The following is a 17,500-nucleotide window of genomic DNA, read 5'->3' as shown; positions in this document are numbered from 1 at the left end:
AGTGACAGAGCAAGAAAAAGAGAGAGAGAAAGAAAGACACAGAACAACTCAATAAAACACAAAGAAACACAGAAAGCCACTGAAAAAAGAGAGAAAAATGAAAACAGAAAAAAAATTCAAAAAACCCATTTATTTTATTATAAACATAGAGAGATAAAGAGAGAGAAATAAAGAGACACATAAAGACAGAAAGAGACACAGAGAAAGAAAGATAAAAACAAAAAACAAGAAGACAGCAAGAAAAAAAAATGAACGAATTCTCCATTCGTTAAGTTCTAAACACTTGATTATTATAATTGCTGGTGGTACAGGTTTGACTTTATAGTATTATGTATGTCTGCATGTGTTTGTGATTATATAATAATAATAATAATAATAAATAATAATAATAAGAATGAGAATAAAAAAAATAATAATTATTATTATTATTATCATAATAATAATATAATTTTACCGTATGTTTTCTGGCAAAACTTACTGAAAGGTTGAAAAAAAGTTAATCAATTTTATCAACCACTTGCTAGAAAACGTGCGCGCGCGGAAATACGCGCACACGCACACGTACACGCACACACACACGCACACGCACACATACACAGACATAAGCGAACGTACACACACACACATATAGATGAATTATTAATCGCACATGTTGTGCTGAGCCGGTAGAAAATTTTAAAAAAGTTTGAATCGATTAATAATGAAAGTCTGAAATTAATTATACAACACACGCACAAAACAATCGCGTACACGCACGAATACACGCAAATACACACACACACACATACACACACACACATATATATATACCCATATATACAAGCCAATGTACATATATACACACAACATAACCACACATACAAGCATAAACAAATGCAAATATACGTATATATATATTATAATGTTTAATTAATCAGCAACATTCTCATTACAATTCTACATCCTCTTCGCCGTCGTCGTCATCATCAATACTCACAATAATATCATTATCATCGTCAACATCGTCATCATCATCATCATCATCATCGCGATCCTTGTACAACAGGCAAACATTACGTAGTGTACGATTTTGGAAAGCTAAAAAGCGACAATGATGATGATGATGGTGTTGATGATAATGATAAAAAAGATGATGATGATGAAAAAGATATAAATGCTGATGATGATGTTGATGATGATGATGATGATGTTGATGATGACGGTGGTGACGATGTTGATGAAGATGAAGAAGATGATGATGGCAAAGATGATGACGACGATGCAATAGAGCCTGAGCCAAAAGCGTGGGTACATTCTGATGAGATGTTGTATACTTTGTATTTTGTGCGTGTATGAGTATTTTTGTCTGTGTATATAACTTTTGTATGTATGTGTGTATGTATATGTGTATGTATCTATGTATATGTGTATGCATGTATGTATGTTTGTTTGTTTAGTTATTTCATACTTGTATACGTATATGTATCCTTATTATATTTATATTCTTTATATTCATTGTATACATTTTATGAAAACACACACACACCTATTATCATATACATTCTATAGCAGCGTATCACATTTACAAACCCAGACAGACAGACAGACAAAGGGACAGTCATACAAAGGGACAGACACACACACACACACACACACATACACACAGCGTAGCGTAATAATTGTTGTTCCTGACTGGCCGGCAAATGATGTTAGGGAAGTTTCTACCGGATCAGCTGGGAACGATGGTGGCCATTCTAAAATGTGAATAGTTCATTGAATTGGTCCCCACAGAAATGATGATGGTTGGACGAGACGAGAGAATGAATGAATGAGTTAAATATATGGAGAAATAGATGGATGGATGGATAAATGGATGGATGGATAGACGGATGGATGAATGGATAGATGGAAAAATGGTTAGATAAAGGAATAGAGGAGCGGATGGATGATAGCTAGATGAGGTTTAAAGATTGAAATGAATTAATGAGTGAATAGATGAATATTTAGACTGTATATTAAAAACTGGACACTGGACTGACAAACTCAAAAACACACACACATCCGTACATACACACACAAACATACACACACAAACAGACATACAAACATGCATAAAAATACAAATAAAATTTTTACTATTGAAAAGATTGAACCTAATTAATGTTGATGTTTTTGTTTTAATGAAAACAGAAAACAGACTTTTTTGGCAAGAAAATGATGATAATAATAATAACAACATGAATAATAATATAAACAGCAATAATGATATAAATAAATAAAAATAATAATATATAATTTTTTAAATTATGATAAAAATATAATGATAACTTTATAATTGATACCAGATATTGCAGTTTCAGACCTAGAGGAGCTGCAAACTGGGAAACATTATCACCATCCTCATTGTCGTCGTCATCGTTATCGACTCTTTTCCTTTTTTAATTTTTTCCCCCCTCTCTCCTCTCTCTCTTTCTCCTCTCCCTCTCTCTCTCCTCTCTCTCTCTTTATCTCTCTCTGTCTTTACTTTTTCTTTTTCACTCCCTCACTTTCTGACTGTGATTCTCTCCTTCTTTCTCTCTCTTTCTCCGTATCTCTATTTCTGTCTCGTTGTCATTTTTTCGTCTTTCTGTGTTTTTTTTCTCTCTATCGCTCTCTTTTTCTCGCTATTTTTTTTCTGTCTGTCTGTCTATCTGTCTATCTATCTGTCTATCTGTCTATCTATCTGTCTATCTATCTGTCTGTCTATCTATCTGTCTGTCTATCTATCTGTCTGTCTATCTATCTGTCTGTCTATCTATCTGTCTGTCTATCTATCTGTCTGTCTATCTATCTGTCTGTCTATCTATCTGTCTGTCTATCTATCTGTCTGTCTATCTATCTGTCTGTCTATCTATCTGTCTATCTATCTGTCTGTCTATCTATCTGTCTGTCTATCTATCTATCTGTCTGTCTGTCTGTCTGTCTGTCTGTCTGTCTGTCTGTCTGTCTATCTGTCTGTCTGTCTATCTGTCTATCTGTCTGTCTGTCTGTCTGTCTGTCTGTCTGTCTGTCTGTCTGTCTGTCTGTCTGTCTGTCTGTCTGTCTGTCTGTCTATCTATCTATCTATCTATCTATCTATCTATCTATCTATCTATCTATCTATCTATCTATCTATCTATCTATCTATCTATCTATCTCTCTTTCCCTTTCTTACACTCTTCCTTTCTCCTTTTCTTATACGAGCTGCAGCACGGAAGGAAGGGGGATGAAAATAAAATAAGACTGGCTGGTGGTTGTCGTAGGAATGCTAAACATGTGGGCGACCGATAAATTCCAAGCTACTGATGGAGGGAGTGAGAAATGAAAAAGAAGTAAAGGAATGAGCAAATTTATGAATAAATGAATAGTTGGATGGATGTGTGGATAAATGAATGAATGAACGAACGAGCGAACGAACGAACGAACGAACGAATAAACAAATGAAAACCAACTAAATAAATATGAAATGTAGGATTGATTGAAAGAACAGAAAATAAAATAAGAATGACAGATTGGCTGCGAAATGAAAAAAAAATGAATAAATGAATGTAGGATACTTACACGAATACATACACGCACACAAACACACACACAACACACACACGTCGACACATTGACGATGTCAAAACTTAAAAATACATAAGTATATACCATAATAAAAATCTTTTTCACACAAAAAACTTTATTAATTATAATTATAATTGGATCAAATGAATAAAAGAATTAAAAGAGAGAGTGAGAGAGAGAGAGAGAGTCATAGAAAGTGAGAGGTACTAACAGACGGTTTAATTAAATTAAATTACTGATATCACATACAGGCATACATGCACATACATATACACATACATAAACACTCTTAAACACATACACACATACATACATTGTATACGTACAAAAACGTACATACAAACACCATGAACAGACATAAATGAATTTGAGTTAGCTAGCAATCAATATTATTAACATTACTATTTTTATTATTAAATTACATTAATATTATTTTATTATTAATCTCCTTCTTTTTATATTATTTATTTATAATTATTATTATTACTACTATTACTATTGCTATAGCTGAAATAGATTTAAATTGCTATTTGCTGAAAAAACATGGCAAGCCGTTCGTCATTATTGTCTGATTATTCATTTGATTTGTATTATTGTACCTATTTGTAAGCATTTGTTTGTATGTTTTTGTATGCGCATATATGTTTTTGTATGCGCATGTATGTTTTTGTATGCGCATGTATGTATTTATATTAGTTTTATGATCAATTTTTTATATGCGTTAGCATGTTTTTGTGTTTCATTGTAGGTTTTTGTATGCGTTCGTATGTTTTGTATGCGTTCGTATGTTTTGTATGCGTTTGTTATGTATTAGTTTTACAATCTTTTTTAAAATAACTTTTAGAAATGCCTAGAGCAAAACATTCACATGCATATAGCAACATGTTGATGTATAAGCTTCATTCCAGCATCACAGCTAAAACCAAAACAGCCCTTCAACTTCAACAACAGACGCAAAATTAGATTTAAAAAAAATTAAAGTTGAAGATGTTTGTACTTATATTAAAATTTATTATTCTATTCGTTTTTAATAGAAAAAAAGTTAATAAAAATATTTAAATGTCTATGCTTACCTTCATATAGCGAAAAATATTTCGAATAACCAAAACTAATTATTTGATTAAAAATAGCATTTTTTCAATCATAATTAACATTTAAACTAGAAACAAAAAACTAGACAAATTAAATAAAGGATAAATTACAAAAAGCCTTAATTATTTTTGCAAAAAAAGAACCCAAAACATTCACGAAACATCTAGCTAAAGTGAATGTCTTGCTATGAAGAGGGTGCATCATTTTGCTGTTAACTTGTTCTGAAACGGGCAATTGAAGCGTGCCATATAACAAATGTACAATATTATGTTAAGCTTATATTTGTATGTATGTATGCATGTATGTATGCATGTATGTATGTATGTATGCATGTATGTATGTATGTATGTATGTATGTATGTATGTATGTATGTATGTATGTATGTATGTATGTATGTATGTATGAATGTATGTATGTATGTATGTATGTATGTATGTATGTATGTATGTATGTATGTATGTATGTATGTATATATGTTAAAACCAAAACATGATGAGTGGCACTGAACCGTCAAACATCAAGTAACAAATGGATTAACACTTTGATTTGTCGTTAATTGCACATGTCGGCATTCAGTTGGATATTTTCAAGCACACAGACACGCAGGAACCGCTGCAACAAGCACGAAATGTGGTTGGTTGCAAAAAACAGTTCCCTGCTGTCACCTGATCTGACACTGATCCTTTTGCCTATTTCCTTGAGAAATTTAAGGGTGTTGGGGTCCATCGGGCCGAGAACCTCGATGCATATTGGCAAGAATTCCATCGAGGGGAGGGCATTCCCATATTTTTTCATTTTCTCGTCCGCTGCCCTGGCCGCGGCCAAACCGCATTCTTTACTTGTCAGGTTTACGTATCGTTCGGCGAGGGTGCCAGGGACCGTAACATCCCACGCCAAACATCTGCCGGCTCTCCAAGGTATTAGCGTGCATCCGTCCGGTCGCCTACCATCATGCGCAGAAATGCCGGATGGTTCCTTGAGAACCGGGATTGAAGCCTTGGAGAAGAGCCGACAAATGTAATCGTTTAGCGCTGAGTGACGTAGTTGACGGCCCCCACCCAGGCGACAAACCAAACCGTGGTGCCCAAACTCGTCCGCCTCAGCGCCACATCGGCACGTGTATTTATTTTGAATGACCAGGCCAAGTATGTATATATGTATGTATGTATGTATGTATGTATGTATGTATGTATGTATGTATGTATGTATGTATGTATGTATGTATGTATGTATGTATGTATGTATATATGTATGTATGTATGTATGTACGTAAAAAAAATGGCGTCCAGGTTGCTTGTAATAAATGAGTTCCTGTATTGTTTAGAAAATAATTGGAATTTAGTTGAGAATGAAACGTTTATTAATAATATATCTGTATTTTATATTCATGAAGATATTGTAAATGCAATTAAATTGCTAAAAAATGAATTAAATAATTTTAAAATTGAAAAAAGTGAAAAATTGCAGTCGCGCGGGAACATGAAAATTGAGAAAATATTGGAATGTATATCGTTAAATAAACAGTTGAAAGAAAACAAATGTTGGGACAAATGTCCATTATTTGTTAGTTGTAATTTAAATAAAGTTCCAAAGTCTGAAAATTTGTTAACATTGAACTTTGAAACTATCAAACTAGAATTAAAAGATATATTACACAAACAACAGGTGCAATTTAACAAAGTTATTGAAACTGTTGGAAGTAATAAAGCTGATATTATTTCATTAAAAAACGTTATTAAAACTGCTGATATTAATAAACCAGAAGTAAATACATTGAAAAATAAATTAAATTCTAAGTGAGTATAAGTGACTACAGTACTGAAATGACAAACAAGGAGGGACAGAAGAAAAATGTCAGTAGTTCTCTGTGGTCAGACATAGCAAAGTCAGAAGACAACGGTACCCCGTTCTCAACTGTAAACGGAAAAAAAATCACGTCAAAATAACAACAATTGTGAGAAACAAAACAACTCAGGAGAAACCAGCAACAACCCAACAAACAACAAACAAACTGGAAAAAAGACAGCTATGAAAATAATCGGTAAAAAAGTTTCAAATGATTGCAAACTGAAGGCAGATAAAATCTCAATGAAAAAATCTGTGTTCTGTTTAAGCAACGTCAGCAAGTGCCACAGAAATGATGTGATGGCCTACCTAACCGACAATGGTATCCATGTTGTTTCCTGTTATCCCGTACTCAAACAACTCAATAAAATGGCACCAGCTTCTACAGCCGACGTCAATAACAATAATAATAGTCAAACTGAGAATAAAAAAACAGATGAAGAAGAATCCAGTACGTTTAGAGTTTGCATCGATAGCTCTGATTCTAAGAAAATGAAAGACCCTGACATAATGCCCCAGCACATTATAGTACGCGAGTGGCAATTCAATAAGAAACCAGAAACAATTGTCGATCAAACAAAAAAAGATGGATAGACAACATATTGATAATGATGATGACAGCAGTGATGATGAAGAAAAAGACAATTTAAACCCCAAGCAAACTACATGTAAAAGGTATGACAATTTTAAGTCGTTGAATGATGAATATAAATTAATAAATAAAGATTTTGATAGCAGTATGTTTTTCAACTTAATGCATTTGAACATAAGAAGTTTGGTCAACAAAACCGATGAATTAGAAAGCTATTTGTCAAACAGTCACATCAAATTCAATGTAGTTGCGATAACAGAAAGCTGGTTAAACGAACGTACTGAAAGTTTGCTTGGCATGGATGAATATAGATATGTAGACAAAAATCGTCGTGACAAACACGGTGGAGGGGTTGGTTTCTATGTCTGTAATGATTCTACCTTTCGAATAAGAAATGATTTAAATACCATTGGCTCGCCAAAGTTTGAAATGTTTGCAATAGAGATCATTAACAATTTTAAATCTAAAAATTCAATTGTGATGGTTAGTTATCGACCTCCAATATACAAAATTAAACAATATTTTAAAGAATTAGAACAAGTTTCACAAATAACTAGTAATGAAAATAAATTTGTTTATCTTTTGGGAGATCTAAATATCGACTTATCGCCAGAAGTTAGCAGTATAAATAAAATTCAATTGAACCAACTTGTGACATGTTACAACCTCAAATCCATGATCACAGTTCCTGCAAGAATCAGTAATACAAAAAAATCCGCTATAGACATTTTGTTTACAAATCATCCAGAAAATATTATACAATGTGGTACCATTTTATGCGACCTATCAGACCACATCCCACTTTTTGCTTCCACTAATCAAAAAATAAATAATAAGACAGTTGCTGACGTTACATTTTCAAAATATTCTTATTCAACACACAGAATAAGTAATTTAAATGGCATCTTTCGGTTACATTATAAATCTTATTGTTCAGTGACCTCTAAAAGACAGGCTCAGAAGATGACAAAAAACAAACCGTGGATAACTAAAGAATTTAAAAAATGTTAAAAAGGAAGAAAATGTTATATAAAAAATATCTAAAGCACACATCGTCAGACAACTTTACAGCACTCAAATCATGCAACAAATTATGCAACAAGATCAAATGCCAGTTGAAAAGACAATATTATTTTAATTTTCTACAACAAAGCAATGGCGACAGCAAGAAAACATGGTCAATCATCAATTCTTTAACGAAACGAAATAACAAAAAAACATCAACAATTCAATTAACTTTAAATGATGATCCAATTGATAATCCTGAAACTATCCTCAATAATTATTTTATCAATCTGGCCTCAGACATGCAGCAATCATTTGTAGAAGACACAAGATGGAAAAATTATCTTCAAAATGGGTCAGTAAATTCATTTTTTTGTAACCGTGTTTCATCATCTGAAATCATTTCAAACACAAAACTTTTCAAAACTAAGACGTCGAGTGGTTACGATGAAATATCAACCAAAATAGTAATATCAACAATTAAATCAACAGCAACAATTTTTGAATATTTAATCAACTTATCATTTGACAAGGGCATCTTTCCTAAGTGTTTCAAGACATCCAAAGTTGTTCCAATTGCAAAAGAAAGAGGTAACTCAGAGGTTTCGACCTATATCTTTGTTGCCTGTTTTTTCGAAGATTATTGAAAAATTGATGCACAGTCGTTTGCTCAAATTTTTTGAAAAAAATAACATTCTTTCTAATCATCAATTTGGTTTTCGAAAAAACCACTCAACTGAAATGGCAATACTGGAACTGATTCAAAAAATTGGAGTCGCAAGTGAAAAGAAAAATTATGTAATTGGAATATGTCTCGATCTGTCAAAAGCTTTTGATTGTATTGACCATTCGATTTTATTACACAAACTTCATCATTATGGTATAAGAGACTCCAGTTTGACTTGGTTTCGTAGCTACCTTTTATCAAGATATCAATTCGTTACTTGGAACAATAAAAATTCAAGTAAATTGATCAACAAAATAGGCGTTCCGCAGGGCAGCATTTTGGGACCATTGTTATTCATAGTGTTTGTGAACGATCTACCGATGGCCTCGAAATTTTTTAATTATGTTTGTTTTGCTGACGATACAAATGTGTTCAGCAAAGGAAAAGATATTAACATGCTCATCAAATATACAGAAGAAGAAATTAAACATGTTAATTCTTGGTTCTCACTAAATAAACTTACTTTAAATAGTTCTAAAACGCAAATGATAATCTTTGGACCAACTCAATATTTAAACTACAAAGAACCTTATAAAATTAAAATAAATAATATCAATATCTACGAAAATAAAACAGTTAAATTTCTGGGCGTTCATCTAGATCAAAAGTTAACGTTCCGTGATCACGTTAATAGTGTTGCAAACAAACTTGCCAAATCAACTGGTCTGATGAACAAGGTGAAATTCTACCTCACAAAAAAGTGTCTGAATTTGTTGTATCACTCACTTTTTATGCCACACGTGATTTATTGCAACATTGTCTGGGCTGGCACGTCTCCTTCAGTCACGGATCCGGTTAAACTTATGATGAAAAGGGCCGTCAGAACCTTCACCATGTCAACGATGAGGTCTCATACCGAGGAGTTATTTACGACAACTAATAATCTTAATTTTAATCAATTGAATATTTATCGCACTTTGATTTTTGTGTATAAGCAGCTTAATAATCAATTGCCTAATACGTTTGCTAATTATTTTAAACATGCTAACAGTCATAGGTTGTCTAATTATTTGCAATCGAATAAATCAAAAACTAACATTATACATTCGCATGTAATCTGTAAGGGTCCTAGGACCTGGAATAACATTATTAAGAATGGTTTTCAATATGAGGCGAAATCGGCACTGATTTAAAAAAAAAGTTAAATCGTTTTTAATAATTAACAATTATTAAAATTATTATCCTTATTAATAATGTAGAGATGTTTATAAAATCACTAAACATTTAATGTCCTAGGACCTGGAATAACATTATTAAGAATGGTTTAATTTAATTTAATTCTATGATTAATAATTTAATAAATTATATAAGAAATGTATTTACATCATGAAATTTATGTTCTCTATCTATAAACAATTTCTGTTGATATTTTTAATGTGATTATAACTATCTATGAAACATTATTTTTTAGTTAACTACCTTTTGTTTTATTAACTGTTATTAACATACTAACAACTAACAATATTTGATATTAACCACAAAACTCTGAACATATTTGTCTAGGTGGCTGTGCTAGATGAGCCCATTAGGGGCTCGATCACATTCATCCTGTCTCTTATTTATTATCTGTAATTTTGAGGAGCAAATAAAAATTTCGTTTCGTTTCGTTTCGTACGTATGTATGTATGTACGAACGTACGTATGTATGTATGTTTGCGTCCAATATTGTGTGCGTATAAATACATACATACATACATATAAACATACATCCAAACATAGAAACGAACAAACATATATACAAATATACATACAATGAACTTCCTGTATGCATTTACTTGCATAATAAAAGATTGTGTTTTTATTTATGTGCATGTACTTAAGTGTATTTATAAATTTATGACTATATAAATACATACTTATGCTGTATGTATGTATGTATTTGTGTATGTATGTATGTATGTATGTATGTATGTATGTATGTATGTATGTATGTATGTATGTATGTATGTATGTATGTACGCATGCATGCGTGTATGTATGTTTAAGTTTATAAAATCTCGATAACGATTATAAAGCTGGAGCAGGTTAGCAGTGAAAATTTTTTTCTTTGAGGAATGGATCCATCCTTTGCCATATACAAGCAAACATACAGCACATAAATACAAATACACATACACGCACACACGCACACACGCAAATACACACATACACGCGCATACACAAACAATCACACACACACACACCAACTTTTATGCATATTGATGTGTTGGAGTACAGTTTGAAATTCGAAATAATGAACACGTTTGATATAAATGCTTACAGAGTGAGTAAATGATGACGATGGTGATGATGATGTGATTATGGTAATGATGATGATGATGTGATTGTGGTGATGATGATGTGATTATGGTAATGATGATGATGATGTGATTGTGGTGATGATGATGTGATTATGGTAATGATGATGATGATGTGATTGTGGTGATGATGATGTGATTATGGTAATGATGATGATGATGTGATTGTGGTGATGATGATGTGATTATGGTAATGATGATGATGATGTGATTGTGGTGATGATGATGTGATTATGGTAATGATGATGATGATGTGATTGTGGTGATGATGATGTGATTATGGTAATGATGATGATGATGTGATTGTGGTGATGATGATTATGGTAATGATGATGATGATGTGATTGTGGTGATGATGATGATGATGAGATTATGGTGATGATGATAATGAGATTATGGTGATGATGATGATGATGGTAATGATGACGATGATGATGATTAGGGTAATGATGACGATGAAGACGATAAAGTCGATGATGATGAAAATGATGATGACGATGATGATGAAGATGAGGATGACAGCAAAGACTATGAATAAGGATGAAGATTTTAGTTCAGATTAAAGCGACGTAATTATTGAAACATTGCAGAATTTATGCTAGGTGATGATGATGACGACTTTGTCATTTTGAATTAACAATGTTGGTGAGTAGCATGATGAAGCTGATGACATCATTCAATTGAGAAAATCATTTCTAAGACACAGCACTGTTTACGATACTATACAAGAAATACATAACGGTACATAACGATACAGAACGAAACATAACGAAACAATAACATTACAAGGCTTTCACACCCATAGATTTTATTTAATTTTACATTTTGCCATTCTTTCGTGTGATTTCGCTGATTTTATTATTATTATTTATTATTATTATTATTGTGATTGGCAGGCGTGTTTATCAAACATCTCCTGATTCAAATAACTTACCTCCCGATTCGCTTTAGTTTCAATTGTTGTTGTTGTTGTTATCATTATTATTATTATTGTTTTTATTGTTATTATTAATATTATTATTATTAATATTTCAATTTAATTTTAACATTTAATTTCAAATTATTTAAAAAAATAACTGATATCAATATATACAGCAACAAACGTTAAGCTTTTGTTAAAATGGCCATTCCTGGCTCTGTACGCTTTTGTGTTAGAAAATGTATGTATTGTGTGTTGTTGCGACTTAAACTAAAATATTAATATTTCTACTTTAATTTAATAATAATTATGTTGACGATAAATCTAATTTAATACAAGAAATTTGAAGTAATAATAATGATATTAATAATGGTAGAATAATAATGGATACTGTATCATCATGTTTGGCATCCACGAGAGAGACGCCGGACGAGGGGGCAGGACCCGACTTTCCCCTCATAAACAGGCAGCCGACCTCTGCCACAATGCTCGGCCCTGAACATCACTTTACATTACATCAACAATTGCGAAAAAAGCACCAGATTTCCCATTCCAGTTGAAAGAAAACGAAAGAAAACTGAACTGGAACAGATGATTGATGAGATTTGAGTGTTTTTTTTTCACATTAATAACTTTATATTTGCATGTACGTACGTTTTAAAACTCAATTTAAATATCAAACTGTACGTACGTTTTAAAACTCAATTTAAATATCAAACTGACCTACTCTAGTTGTACACATTCTACACATTCTATACCATGTCGAGCACTATAGAGACAAAGTTCAGACTGTATAAAATATATTATTGACTTTTTATTAACTTTATTGCAACTCTATGTTTACCACAAAATTTGATTGATAACGCCAAAATAATAAGAATGATTGAACCCCAATTGAACAATTAAACCAGCCCCTCTAGAATGTACTCACTCGCAGTGACGAGCATTTTAGATTAAATAGGATTTTATAATTATGTCATTATTAATATTTTGTATTTGGAGTTAGAAAATTATTATTATTAATGTTGTTGTTGTTTTCAAAATTGATGAACTACATACACACATAACCGGATCACACGCATAGATACATACATACATGCATACATACATACAGGATAACCATAATAGAATTTGTATAAAATTCATCTGGTATGGCCACCTAAACAGAAATTCTTACAATACATACATACATCCATACATACATACATACATACATACATACATACATACATACATACATACATACATACATACACACACACATACATACATACATACATACATACATACATACATACATACATACATACATACATACATACATACATACATACATACATACATACATACATACATACATACATACATACATACATACATACATACATACATGCATGCATGCATGCATGCATGCATGCATACATACATACATACATCGCTCATCGGTAGCACGTGCAGGCCACATTTTGATTTGCTCCGTATATTTTCTTAATTTCATAGTTTAAAATCGAGTATTTAGTTTAAATTTAATTTCATTTGATAGAGAAAATTTTGACGAATATTTATATATATTTTTTCTCCGTTTAAAAGTTTAATTTAGTGCTGTTTTTGCTGTTTTTTTCGTTTCGGAACTCACCCGGACAACGAACAACACAACAATCAAATTAATATGGCTTCAAAATGTACGAAAACAAAATGTGTGAAATCAGGAAAAGAAAATTTGCAATGCATTCAATGTTTTCAGTGCGAAAATAGTTTTCACATAAAATGTGTTGGTTTGAGTGATGAAGCTTTTGAAGTGACACGTAGTTTCGATAGTTTTAAATGATTTTGTGATATTTGTCTGAAGAAATTCCGCAACGTTAAAACTTTCTCTAAAATAGTCAGTGACAGTAACAGTGCAAAATTAGATAGCCTTGATAGGCCTGATAGCAAGTTATCTGCTGAGATCAGCACATTCAAAAGTGATTTGAAATCTTCTTTTGCTACTGTTGTTGGCCAAAAAGTGAAGAAAAACATTGAGTGTGTCAATCTGGAAGTTAAAACGGTTAAAAGAAAATTAACTGAGCCAATTGATATAAAAGACAGAGAAAGAAATATAATAATTTTCAATTTACAAGAAGGTGAAGATGATAAAATTCGTGTTAAAAATATTTTGTTAAAATTGTCTGATGATATAAAAGATTCACATATAAAATATGTTACAAGACTTGGGAAGAAAAATGAATCATCCATACGTCCAATATTGATAGTGTTGGATAGTTTGATGTCTAAAGAGACCGTGATGAAAAATGCACACAAATTGAAATTAATGTCGGTCGAACTGAGTAAAGTCTGGATTAGCAATGATCTGACACCTGAGCAGAGAAGTGAATTAAAGAAACAGGTAGCTGATGCAAAATCGAAAGAAGCGGCACGCAAAGACAATTTTTTATACAGAGTCAGAGGTCCTGTGGGAAGATGGCGGATTGTGAAGTTCAGAAATTAACTGATGAGGATGTTGTTGACTGGAGGGCCAGTCGGAGGATGATTCATGCTACAGCTCAAAAATTAATCATGAAAAATTACAATGATTTAAAAATTGGCCTGGGGCTCCTCAACATAAGATCTATAATGTCAAAATATGAAATGGTGTGTGATATAATTTGTGGAGAATTGGATATTCTTGTATTAACTGAAACATGGCATGGGTCGTCAGATGAGTTTGCTGTTCGTTGCGCGATGCCCCCTGGTTATAAGTTTGTAGATTACGTCAGACCTCACGATCCATATCATGGCGGAATTATAATTTATTTCAAGAAAGAGTTCATTTATAAGCCCGTTGAGTTACACGCCGTGATAACTTTTGAAGCTGTTGCAATTAAATTGAGAGTAAACAAATCTGATTTTATTTTGTTACCAATTTATAGACCTGGATCGGTTCCTCCTGCACCATCGTTCTTTTCAGAGCTAGCGAATGTTTTAGAAGTTTTATCTCTGTTAAGTGATAAAATCGTTGTTGCGGGAGATTTTAATGTTCATATGGAGAGAAAAGATGATCCAAACACAGTCTTACTGAATGAGGTTTTCGATTGTTTTCAGTTGGTTAACAGGATTAACGAACCAACGCATGAATTAGGTAGTGTTTTGGACTTGATCGTTACTTTTCGCTCTTTTCCTATCTTTAATAGTTTGATTTTTCCCAGTGGAGTGTTATCAGATCATGGATTAATCCAGGTTTGTTTGTCAATCAATCAAGTTATAGGTACGAGAAGTAAAAAAATGGTTCAATCCTAGCGACGCATAAATGAAGAAAATCTCGCATTGTTAATTTCGAAATCCCCGATTGGAGGGCCATGCCAAGATGATAATATAGAAACGCTGGTAGAGATTTTTGTGAATGAACTGAAGAGAATTGCGGACATAATAGCTCCAGAACACGTGGTTAAAAGTCGAGATGATTCGTTGACGCCGTAGTTTGATGGGGATTGTTCAAAGTCAAAGGCATACTGTAGAAAAATGGAAAGAAAGTACAGAAAGACTTTAAATCATCACGATAGGGAGGTGTGGAAAAATGCTCTGCGATCAAAAAATATTTTATTCGTCCAGAAAAAAAAATTTGTTTTGGAAAAAAATCATTTTTGAAAATAAAAATCCTAAAAAATTTGGACTGTGGTAAATAAGCTGTTGTGCAAAGAAAAAACTTCAAATTCATCTACCAATTTTGAAGCGAACGATTTTGCTACATTCTTTTATGACAAAATTAATAATGTACGAGAATAAATGGTGTATGATGAGAAGTTTAATCATTCATCTGGTGTCTGCTGCAGCAACTTGTTTTCAGTTTTTCCTGTTTATGACGAAAGCGAAATTGTTGAAGCAGTTTTGAACTCTCCATCTAAAACATGTTCACTGGATTGTGTTTCTTCACACTTTTTCAAAAAATATGTAGGATTGTTTTCAAAATATTTGACTGATCTTATAAACTTATTTTTACGTACTGGTGAGTTTCCGGCTATGTTAAAGCATGTTACAATTTCTCCTCTTTTGAAAAAGGAAAAATTAAACAATTCTGATCTTAATAATTATAGACCGGTTTCAAATCTGTCGTTCTTGTCAAAATTAATTGAAAGATTAGTTTCTAAGGAGCTTATGAAACACTTAAATAAAAACAATTTGTTACCGGTATATCAGTCAGGCTATAGAAGACATCATTCTACCGAAACTGCTTTGTTGCATGTGTTATCTAAGTTGCATGAAAATATAAACAACAGTAAACCATCTCTTCTTGGATTCTTAGATATGAGTTCGGCATTTGACTGTGTTGACCATTGCATTCTTTTGAAACGTCTTAATCATAGATTTGGAATAACTGGCTCTGTCGAACAATGGTTTCGGTCGTACTTAACAAACAGAACTCAACAGGTAATCTACAAGAATAAGACTTCTTCGGTTCAAACGATAAGATTTGGTGTTCCACAGGGCTCGGTTCTTGGACCGATCTTGTTTATTCTTTACACCTCTGAAATTATTGAGGCGATCGGATTACATGGTTTGGAGTGTCATGCATTTGCAAATGATATTCAGCTATTCGCCACAGAATCCAATAGCAACTTTCATCTTGCAGTTGATCGTTTTGTTAAATGTTTGGTCGAAATCGAGAAATGGATGGCAAATAATCGTCTTAAGCTCAATCAAAGTAAGACGCAAATTCTTCTGGTTGGAACTTGGCAACAGCTGTCTAGAATTATAATTAATTCAGTTATCATTGAGGGCTCAAATATAAACTTCATTTCCAAAGCTACAAACTTGGGTGTCATTTTTGATTCTAGACTGGCAATGACTGAACATATCAAGTTTTTATCTGGTTCTGCAACCCTACAACTGCGAAAATTAAAAATAATCCGCAAAAGCTTAACCAAAGATGTTATTCAAAGTTTAGTGCATTCGTTTATTCATTCTAGACTGGATTACTGCAACAGCCTATTTTATGGTTTGCCTGAAAAATCGTTATCTGTGCTTCAGTCAATTGGTGCGAAAAAGTTTGACCATGTTACCCCGATATTCAAAGAACTGAACTGCACTGGTTGATGGTCAAAAAAAGAATGTTCAAATGTATATAGGGAATGGCGCCAGTTTATTTGAAAGAAATGCATGCACCGAAACAACTGTCTTTTAAAAATGTCTGCTTAAGGTCTGATGATAGCAACTTGTTATGTGTGCCCCAAACCAACTTGAAAATGGCTGAGAGAAGTTTTTCAGTATGTGGACCAGCCGTTTGGAATAGTCTACCAAGTCATCTAAGACAGCCCGAACTGACAGAAAAATTGTTCAAGAAATTATTGAAATCATTTTTGTTTTCATTATAAGATTTTAAGATTTGGTTTATCGTAGCAATAATTCAAATGTTATTTTTTTTTTTTTTTTTTTAGACAGTGCTTTTGAGAAAAATTTTGTTTGTAATTAGCGCTCTACAAAT

The 17,500-nt window shown here is 32.5% G+C and overlaps 4 protein-coding genes across 4 annotated transcripts in view; all 4 read left to right on the top strand.

The window, feature by feature from the left end:
- Positions 1-5,285: 5,285 nt before the first annotated feature.
- Positions 5,286-5,678, top strand: HELRODRAFT_159994 (hypothetical protein; the record flags this gene model as incomplete). Its single annotated transcript, XM_009017022.1, has 1 exon — positions 5,286-5,678. The coding sequence occupies one exon, from the start codon at positions 5,286-5,288 to the stop codon at positions 5,676-5,678; it is 393 nt and encodes a 130-aa protein (XP_009015270.1).
- An 802-nt stretch (positions 5,679-6,480) lies between these two features.
- On the top strand, positions 6,481-7,096 carry HELRODRAFT_159993 (hypothetical protein; the record flags this gene model as incomplete). The annotated part of the gene is made up of 2 exons (XM_009017021.1): positions 6,481-6,556; positions 6,633-7,096. 2 exons carry the CDS (start codon positions 6,481-6,483, stop codon positions 7,094-7,096), a joined length of 540 nt encoding a protein of 179 aa, XP_009015269.1.
- A 145-nt stretch (positions 7,097-7,241) lies between these two features.
- Positions 7,242-8,105, top strand: HELRODRAFT_159992 (hypothetical protein; the record flags this gene model as incomplete). Its single annotated transcript, XM_009017020.1, has 1 exon — positions 7,242-8,105. The coding sequence occupies one exon, from the start codon at positions 7,242-7,244 to the stop codon at positions 8,103-8,105; it is 864 nt and encodes a 287-aa protein (XP_009015268.1).
- A 4,138-nt stretch (positions 8,106-12,243) lies between these two features.
- HELRODRAFT_159991 (hypothetical protein) overlaps positions 12,244-17,500 on the top strand; it is a gene marked incomplete at both ends in the record, with an annotated part of 6,684 nt that continues 1,427 nt past the window's right edge. Inside the window, 4 exons of the mRNA XM_009017019.1 lie at positions 12,244-12,283; positions 12,775-12,824; positions 13,892-14,428; positions 14,482-15,122. Of these exons, the coding sequence (XP_009015267.1) occupies positions 12,244-12,283; positions 12,775-12,824; positions 13,892-14,428; positions 14,482-15,122 (1,268 nt within the window). The remainder of the gene's footprint in view (positions 12,284-12,774; positions 12,825-13,891; positions 14,429-14,481; positions 15,123-17,500) is intronic.

Source organism: Helobdella robusta (assembly GCF_000326865.2).
Source record: "Helobdella robusta unplaced genomic scaffold HELROscaffold_2, whole genome shotgun sequence".
NCBI lineage: Eukaryota > Metazoa > Annelida > Clitellata > Rhynchobdellida > Glossiphoniidae > Helobdella > Helobdella robusta.
This window is presented reverse-complemented; position numbering and strand designations above follow the sequence as displayed.